General features: G+C 41.2%; 1 protein-coding gene across 9 annotated transcripts in view; it reads right to left on the bottom strand.

The window, feature by feature from the left end:
- Positions 1-1,438: 1,438 nt before the first annotated feature.
- The window catches only part of LOC120042522 (RNA-binding protein 39-like), a 34,850-nt gene continuing 26,345 nt past the window's right edge, over positions 1,439-9,943 (bottom strand). For 6 of the 9 annotated variants that reach the window (XM_038987359.1, XM_038987358.1, XM_038987360.1 and 3 more), the window contains 6 exons: positions 4,139-4,343; positions 3,928-4,014; positions 3,547-3,667; positions 3,263-3,368; positions 3,104-3,182; positions 1,439-2,207 (listed from right to left, as the gene is read on the bottom strand). In XM_038987359.1, the coding sequence (XP_038843287.1) occupies positions 2,104-2,207; positions 3,104-3,182; positions 3,263-3,368; positions 3,547-3,667; positions 3,928-4,014; positions 4,139-4,343 (702 nt within the window). In that variant the 3' untranslated portion in view covers positions 1,439-2,103. Of the gene's footprint in view, positions 2,208-2,470; positions 2,543-3,103; positions 3,183-3,262; positions 3,369-3,546; positions 3,668-3,927; positions 4,015-4,138; positions 4,344-9,943 lie in introns of those variants that run through there. The other 3 variants (XM_038987363.1, XR_005476119.1, XR_005476120.1) reach the window with 3 other exon arrangements.

Here is a 9,943-nt window from a genome sequence, read left to right as displayed (position 1 = left end):
GCTCCAATTGACTCAAATTATGTCAATTAGCCTATCAGAAGCTTCTAAAACCATGACATAATTTTCTGGAATTTTCCAAGCTGTTTAAAGGCACAGTCAACTTAGTGTATGTAAACTTCTGACCCACTGGAATTGTGATACAGTGAATTATAGGTGAAATAATCTGTCTGTAAACAATTGTTGGAAAAATTACGTCTCATGCACAAAGTAGATCTCCTAACCGACTTGCCAAAACTATAGTTTGTTAAAAATAAATGTATGGAGTGGTTGAAAAACAAATTTTAATGACTCCAACCTAAGAGTTTTTTCAAACTTCTGACTTCAACTGTATGTGAACACCCCTTTCAAATGAGTGGATTCGGCTATTTCAACCACACCCGTTGCTGACAGGTGTATAAAAATCGAGCACAGTCATGCAATCTCCAAAGACAAACATCAGCAGTAGAATAGCCTTACTGAAGAGCTGTGACTTTTAACATGGCACTGTCATAGGATGCCACCTTTCCAACAAGTCAGTTCGTCTAATTTCTGCCTTGCTAGAGCTGTTCCGGTCAACTGTGTGTTATTGTGAAGTGGAAACATCTCAGTTGCAACACCCACTACTGAGTTCCAAACTGCTTCTGGAAGCAAAGTCAGCAGAAGAACTGTTCGTCGGGAGGTTGATGAAATGGGTTTCCATGGCCGAGCAGCCACACACAAGCTTAAGATCACCATGCGCAATACCAAGCATCATGGTGTAAAGCTCGCCGCCATTGGAGCAGTGGAAATGTGTTCTCTGGAGTGATGAATCACACTTCACCATCTGGCAGTCCAACGGACGAATCTGGGTTTGGCGGATGCCAGAACTCTACCTGCCCGAATGCATAGTGCCAACTGTAGGGTTTGGTGGAAGATAAATAATGGTCTAGGGCTGCTTTTCATGTTTCGGGCTAGGCCCCTTAGTTCCAGTTAAGGGAAATCTTAACGGTAATGACATTCTAGACGATTCTGTGCTTCCAACTTTGTGGCAACAACTTGGGTAGGCCCTTTTAATGCCAATAGTAATGCCAATAGTTCCAAATTATACAGCAAATAAAGGGGGTTATTGGCACTATAAAAAGGTGAATGGAGGGCGTATTCCAGGAAGACTTTCACACCCGTGCAGTTTTATGACAGGTCTGATAACAGGAAACGCGCCAAGTAAATAAATCTCAATAATTTTGTACATGCGTAGACTTCAGAAATGGAACAAGCAGAAATTTAGAAATGGAATGGTTATAAATGAGGCACCAGGAAATTTTTGCCCAAAACCTAGTTGCCTCTGCCAGGAGGCAAGTGGATGTTCCAGCAAGAACAAATATTACTCGGTTTAATATTCTTAAATATTTGTGTGTATATACCAAATGGGAAGAGAATAGAAGTATGCTTCAGACAGTATTGAGCAAGAAAATAAACTAGATGACTTTAAAATACATTTTAATCAAGGTCTTTACAAAATCAAATCTTGATTAGAAAACAGATACTGAAAAACCAAATGTCTCTAAATGAGCACAACTGAAATCAGTCATTACGTTTTCAGAGCTCATGGAGCTTAAAACATTGAATAATATTCTGATGTATAATTGAAACTGCAATGTTCGAATTGTATTTTTTCTCCAAAAATAATCAATATCCTCTTTTCTTGTGTCTGGGTGTCTAAGTTGTACACTTCAGGGAAAACATGCCAATCAAAGCGATCAAGCACAAGACAATGTATGAACAAGAATACATTTTACAAAAGATAAAATGGTAAATTGTCCAGATCCACCAATAAACTCTTCAGGGACTATAATCCCTTTATTAGACTGGCTGAAACTCCAACACTGTCCAACACTTTTGGATGTGGCTACGCAAATAAAGCTTTTGATTCTTTTTGCCACCAACGTAAGTAAAGTCTCAACAAAAAATAAATGTACCGGAAAAAAAAATAAAAATCTTACTTCACCTACTAACAAAAGAAAAACATACTGCCATAACTTGCAGGAATGAAAAACAGACCAAAGACAATAAAATGTCAAACTTTTAAAAAGAGAAAATAATCAATTATACAGTGTCCAACAAATCAGTTTGTGTCTCGCTGTGAGATCATCGGCGAGCAGGAGGGATCAGGAGCTGGGTAGCCGTCACAGAATCAGGAAAAAGGTTGTGATATGTCGGGAGAGGGACGTATGCCGCTGTGATCATTTTACCTGTGAAGAAAATTACAGTTAAGACAAATCATCTTCATAAACAATGACTCCATCACTGACAATTTACAGTCACCAGCCAGTTCATTAAGTACACCACGTCGGTCCCGAAAACTGATCGATCCTACATACAGTGAGTCACATTGCCGTGGCTTGCTATATAAAGCAATCAGACAGGCATCCAGTTACTTTTGATTGAACGTTATAATGGGCAAAACGAGGGCCTAAGAGACTGGGCGTTGTATGATCGTCGGTGCCAGGCGTACCGGATCCAGTATCTCAGAAACGGCCAGCCTCCTGGGATTTTCACACACGACAAAAGACAGTCGGCGGCAGTCCTGTGGGTGAAAACAGCTCGATGAGAGGACGAAGGAGAATGGCAAGAACCGTGAGAGCTAACAGGCGGGCCACAATTGGACAAATAACAGCGCAGTACAACAGTGGTGTGCAGAATGGCATCTCGATACACACAACTCGTCGATCCTTGGGCTATTGCAGCAGAAGACCACACCGGGTTCCCCTCCTGTCAGCTAAAACGCACATGTTCACCAAAACTGGACAATTGAGCAGGAAAACATTGCCTGGAATATGACAGCGAGTTCAGTTTACTTGAGTGGCCTGCACAGACCCTAGACCTCAACCCAATAGAGCCTCTTTGGAATGAGATAGAACAGGCTGTTTGCAGCATGAATGTACCACCATACAATCTGCAGAAACTGATGCCATCGCATCAGCAGACAAAACATCCCTGTGGAAGGTTTCCGACACCTTGTACAATGCCCCCCGAAAATCCTGGCTGTTCTGGAGACAAAGGGGGGTGCGACACAATACTAGATGGGTGTACCTAAAAAACTGTCCGGTGAGTGTATAATTGAGTAGCAGTCAGTCAGTTCTCTTACCTGCAAAATATCGACCATGTAATGCGTTTACTGCAGCCATGGCAGCAGGAATGGTTGGACATTTCACATACACGTTGCCCTAAAAATAAAAACAATAACTTTAATTTCTATTTAAGACTGCAACCGTTTCAAAACCATTCAACTACACTTAAGTCTCACTTCAGTGGAATTCTTATCGACGTATATGTGCACAACTCCTCCATGTTTGTTGCATTCCTCAATGACATCATGCTGAATGTCAACATCCCAGCCTGGGTCATCTTCACTGTAAAACCAGATAGGAAATCATCACCCACAAGGGACTAGTGATTGGGACCAGTATTTGGGAACAAATATCATTTTAAGGTCAAAGAAGTCTATAGTTTGTGTACTTTCATCAGCTGGCACCCCTTGGGATACAAAGATGCTGCATTGAACAACTAGATTAATAGTTCAATACTTACGACTGAGGGTTGAACATGTTAGACAGCTGGAAACAGTGTGTAGCTAGTGGCTGGGATGGCAAGTTCATAGCTGTATTCATGTTCATATTCATGTTCATGTTCATAGCAGGATTCATGGCAGCTAAAAAAAAAGAAGTCAAAATACATCATATCACACTAAACTGAACTTTATTTATGTTTAATGTGCGTGTCAAACCAGCCCAGTTCTGAAGTGATTCTCACAGACCAGCTCCTCGCATCATATCAACCAATCATAGTGTCTCACTGGCAAAATCAACAGATTCGATCAATGCCGGATAAAACCTGCCTTTTCCAAATAGCTCAGAGAAAACTAGCCATGGCAGTCAGATGGGTTTGTCCAATTGATCATCCTTTTATTACCTGATACAGCAGCCATGGCACCAATAGCAATGGCCCCACTCATCTGTAGGGCTTGCTGTGCGGCTGGAGGAATTTGCAGTCCCGTGCCTGAAAGATATTGGGCTCGACATTCGTACTTGTTCACACTTTATAAATCGGTTCTGAAGTGAAACAGTATAGACATTATTTCAAGATTTTTTGTGAATACAGGCCCTGGGCTCTCAGGCTTTACCTTCAGCCAGTCTGGCCATGAGCTGCAGGCGCCCGGTGGTGCCTAGGTCAATGCCTGTCCTCTCCAGCTCGTCGCTGTCCAGGAATGAACTGGCGGTGGAGGCATCTGTGCGCTCCGTGACATGGCCCACCTTCATGGGCCGGCCGGCCAGCTCAAACCCGTTCAACTGCTCCAGGGCCTTCTTGGCACACTCTGCGTCCGAGAACTAGAGGACACAAATGCCATTTAAATGACTTTACATGCACACTAATCAGGGTTTATACAGACACATTTTTTTTTAGGGGTGGATCAGCTTAACTTCTACTTCATCACAATCCCGGATCCGGGAGCACCCCCATCAGTAAAAAAGCTGACTAGCATAGCCTATCGTCACAAGTAAATACTAGCATCTAAATATCATTAAATCACAAGTCCAAGACACCAGATGAAAGATACACATCTTGTGAATCCAGCCATAATTTCTGATTTTTTAAAATGTTTTACAGGGAAGACACAATATGTAAATCTATTAGCTAACCACGATAGCAAAAGACAACTTTTTTTCCCACCATTTTTTTCCTGCATAGGTAGCTATCACAATTTCGACCAAATAAAGATATAAATAGCCACTAACCAAGAAACAAATTCATCAGATGACAGTCTGATAACATATTTATTGTATAGCATATGTTTTGTTAGAAAAATGTGCATATTTCAGGTATAAATCATAGTTTTACATTGCAGCCACCATCACAACTCTCACCAAAGCAACTAGAATAACTACAGAGACCATCGTGTATTACCTAAACACTCATCATAAAACATTTATGAAAAATACACAGCGTACAGCAAATGAAAGACAAAGATCTTGTGAATCCAGCCAATATTTCAGATTTTTTAAGTGTTTTACAGCGAAAACACAATATAGCATTATATTAGCTTACTACAATAGCCAACCACACAACAGCATTGATTCAGGCCAACAATAGCGATAACGAATAAACCAGCAAAAGATATTAATTTTTTCACTAACCTTCTCAAACTTCTTCAGATGACAGTCCTATAATATCATATTACACAATACATATAGAGTTTGTTCGAAAATGTGCATATTTAGCGGCACAAATCGTGGTTATACAATGAGAAAAGTAGCCAAGCTGCCAACAATATGTCGGGAGAAATCTTGGGAGAGGCACCTAATCTAATCAGTAACTAATCCTAAACTTGACTAAAAAATACAGGTTGGACAGCAAATGAAAGATACATTAGTTCTTAATGCAATCGCTGTGTTAGATTTTTAAAATTAACGTTACGACATACAGCGTGCGTTAAAGAGAGACCGCAACAAAATTAATGGTGGAATATGAGTTTAACATTTTTCAGCAGAACGAATTAACATCATGAATAGTTCTTACTTTTTGATGAGCTCCCATCAGAATCTTGGGCAAGTTGTCCTTTTTCCAAAAGAATCGTTGCTCGGTTGTAGATTGTCGCCTTCAACGTTGGAATTAGCAGTAAACATTAGTCATGTGGCGAAGACGTGTCCAACTCACTATAACGCAGCACTAAGAAATATCCGAAAATCGCAATATACTGATATAAACTGATATAACTCGGTTTAAAAGAACAACATTATGATGTCTTTAACACCTATATCGAATACAAACAGAGCCGGATATATCTAAGGGCTATAACGGGAGCTTTCTAGAACGACATCCTGAGGTCCTTTTTGCGTCATGGTGAAGAGAAGAAAGGAAGGACCCCACGTTGCCAGCCCATTTATAAGCTCTCAGATCTGCCTAGCAACACCATTTCAATTCTCACCATTCGCTGACATCCAGGGGAAGGCGTATGCAGTGCATCTCAACCAATAGAAGACAGGCAAATTAATAAACGGACCTCAGAACAGCCTGCAGATTTCAGCATTCTCACATCCTCATAGGAAAATTGCTCCAACTCCAGTTCTGCTTTACTCACAGATATAATTCAAACGGTTTTAGAAACTAGAGTATTTTCTATCCAATAGTAATAATAATATGCATATTGTACGAGCAAGAATTGAGTACGAGGCAGTTTAATTTGGGAACAAAATTTTAACAAAGTGAAAACAGCACCCCCTATTGAGAAAAGGTTTGCCTTTTCTCAATAGGGGGTGCTGTTTGCACTTTGTAATAATTTCGTTCCCAAATTAAACTGCCTCGTACTCAATTCTTGCTCGTACAATATGCATATTATTATTACTATTGGATAGAAAACACTCTCTAGTTTCTAAAACCGTTTGAATTATATCTGTGAGTAAAACAGAACTCAAGTTGGAGCAAACTTCCTGTGAGGAAGTGAGAAATCTGAAATCAGGCAGGCTGTTCTGGGGTCAGTTTATTAATTTGCATGTCTTCTATTGGTCGAGATGCACTGCATACGCCTTCCCCTAGATGTCAGCAAATAGTGAGAATTGAAATGGAGTTGCTAGGCAAATCTGAGGCCATATAAAGGGTCTTGGAACGTTTCGCCATGACGCAAGACAGACCTCAGGATGGCGTTCTGGAAAGCTCCCGTTATAGGCCTTAGATATATCCGGCTCTGATTTTATTCGATATAGGTGTTAAAGACATCATAATGTTGTTATTTTAAACCGAGTTATATCAGTTTATATCAGTATATTGCGATTTTCGGATATTTCTTTGTGCTGCGTTATAGTGAGTTGGGCACGTCTGGGCCACATGGCTAATGTTTACTGCTAATTCCAAAGTTGAAGGCGACAATCTACAACCGAGCAACGATTCTTTTGGACAAAGGACAACTTGCCCAAGATTCTGATGGGAGCTCATCAAAAAGTAAGAACTATTTATGATGTTAATTCGTTGTTCTGTTGAAAAATGTAAAACTCCTATTCCGCCATTAATTTCGGTGCGGTCTCTCTTTAACGCACGCTGTATGTCGTAGTAACGTTAATTTAAAAAAATCGAACACAGCGGTTGCATTAAGAACTAATGTATCTTTCATTTGCTGTCCAACCTGTATTTTTTAGTCAAGTTTATGATTAGTTATTGATTAGATTAGGTGCCTCTCCCAAGATTTCTCCCGAAATTGTGTTGGCAGCTTGGCTACCATTCTCATTGTATAACCACGATTTGTGCCGCTAAATATGCACATTTTCGAACAAACTCTATATGTATTGTGTAATATGATGTTATAGGACTGTCATCTGAAGAAGTTTGAGAAGGTTAGTGAAAAAATTAATATACACTGCTCAAAAAAATAAAGGGAACACTTAAACAACACAATGTAACTCCAAGTCAATCACACTTCTGTGAAATCAAACTGTCCACTTAGGAAGCAACACTGATTGACAATAAATTTCACATGCTGTTGTGCAAATGGAATAGACAAAAGGTGTAAATTATAGGCAATTAGCAAGACACCCCCAAAAAAGGAGTGATTCTGCAGGTGGTGACCACAGACCACTTCTCAGTTCCTATGCTTCTTGGCTGATGTTTTGGTCACTTTTGAATGCTGGCGGTGCTCTCACTCTAGTGGTAGCATGAGACGGAGTCTACAACCCACACAAGTGGCTCAGGTAGTGCAGTTCATCCAGGATGGCACATCAATGCGAGCTGTGGCAAAAAGGTTTGCTGTGTCTGTCAGCGTAGTGTCCAGAGCATGGAGGCGCTACCAGGAGACAGGCCAGTACATCAGGAGACGTGGAGGAGGCCGTAGGAGGGCAACAACCCAGCAGCAGGACCGCTACCTCCGCCTTTGTGCAAGGAGGAGCACTGCCAGCGCCCTGCAAAATGACCTCCAGCAGGCCACAAATGTGCATGTGTCTGCTCAAACGGTCATAAACAGACTCCATGAGGGTGGTATGAGGGCCCGACGTCCACAGGTGGGGCTTGTGCTTACAGCCCAACACCGTGCAGGACGTTTGGCATTTGCCAGAGAACACCAAGATTGGCAAATTCGCCACTGGCGCCCTGTGCTCTTCACAGATGAAAGCAGGTTCACACTGAGCACATGAGCACATGTGACAGACGTGACAGAGTCTGGAGACGCCGTGGAGAACGTTCTGCTGCCTGCAACATCCTCCAGCATGACCGGTTTGGTGATGGGTCAGTCATGGTGTGGGGTGGCATTTCTTTGTGGGGCCGCACAGCCCTCCATGTGCTCGCCAGAGGTAGCCTGACTGCCATTAGGTACCGAGATGAGATCCTCAGACCCCTTGTGAGACCATATGCTGACACATGCACATTTGTGGCCTGCTGGAGGTCATTTTGCAGGGCTCTGGCAGTGCACCTCCTTGCACAAAGGCGGAGGTAGCGGTCCTGCTGCTGGGTTGTTGCCCTCCTACGGCCTCCTCCACGTCTCCTGATGTACTGGCCTGTCTCCTGGTAGCGCCTCCATGCTCTGGACACTACGCTGACAGACACAGCAAACCTTTTTGCCACAGCTCGCATTGATGTGCCATCCTGGATGAACTGCACTACCTGAGCCACTTGTGTGGGTTGTAGACTCCGTCTCATGCTACCACTAGAGTGAGAGCACCGCCAGCATTCAAAAGTGACCAAAACATCAGCCAGGAAGCATAGGAACTGAGAAGTGGTCTGTGGTCACCACCTGCAGAATCACTCCTTTTTTGGGGGTGTCTTGCTAATTGCCTATAATTTCCACCTTTTGTCTATTCCATTTGCACAACAGCATGTGAAATTTATTGTCAATCAGTGTTGCTTCCTAAGTGGACAGTTTGATTTCACAGAAGTGTGATTGACTTGGAGTTACATTGTGTTGTTTAAGTGTTCCCTTTATTTTTTTGAGCAGTGTATTTTGCTGGTTTATTCGTTATCGCCATTGTTGGCTTGAATCAATGCTGTTGTGTGGTTGGCTATTGTAGTGAGCTAATATAATGCTATATTGTGTTTTCGCTGTAAAACTTAAAAAATCTGAAATATTGGCTGGATTCACAAGATCTTTGTCTTTCATTTGCTGTACGCTGTGTATTTTTCATAAATGTTTTATGATGAGTATTTAGGTAATTCACGTTGGTCTCTGTAGTTATTCTAGTTGCTTTGGTGAGAGTTGTGATGGTGGCTGCAATGTAAAACTATGATTTATACCTGAAATATGCAAATATTTCAAACAAAACATATGCTATACAATAAATATGTTATCAGACTGTCATCTGATGAAATTGTTTCTTGGTTAGTGACTATTTATATCTTTATTTGGTCGAAATTGTGATAGCTACCTATGCAGGAAAAAAATGGTGGAGAAAAAAAAGTTGTGTCTTTTGCTATCGTGGTTAGCTAATAGAAATACATAGTGTCTTCCCTGTAAAACATTTTAAAAATCAGAAATGATGGCTGGATTCACAAGATGTGTATCTTTCATCTGGTGTCTTGGACTTGTGATTGAATGATATTTAGATGCTAGTATTTACTTGTGACGCTATGCTAGGCTATGCTAGTCAGCTTTTTTACTGATGGGGGTGCTCCCGGATCCGGGATTGTGATGAAGTATAAGTTAATCAGGGTGATTTTTCCACAAATAGACAAATTGAAGGACTTTCTCAGGCACTTAATTATAAAATCGAGGTCCTTGAAAATTTGTAAGAGAAAAGTCCAACAAAACTGCTAAGAATAAAGCATTATGCGTTGACATTCACATTATAAAATAAGTCCAAATAAAGTTGCCACTGAACAGAAACCATAATTAAAGCTGCAAGCAGCAATGCTGGGGTAGATGCTATGGGTTCACTGTGCCACCATCAGGACAAATTGGACACATTGCCCTAAGATAAGATACTTCTGTAATCAATTGAAATAAATTCATTAT

The sequence above is a fragment of the Salvelinus namaycush genome, unplaced genomic scaffold (genome assembly GCF_016432855.1).
Source record: "Salvelinus namaycush isolate Seneca unplaced genomic scaffold, SaNama_1.0 Scaffold703, whole genome shotgun sequence".
Taxonomy (NCBI): domain Eukaryota; kingdom Metazoa; phylum Chordata; class Actinopteri; order Salmoniformes; family Salmonidae; genus Salvelinus; species Salvelinus namaycush.
This window is presented reverse-complemented; position numbering and strand designations above follow the sequence as displayed.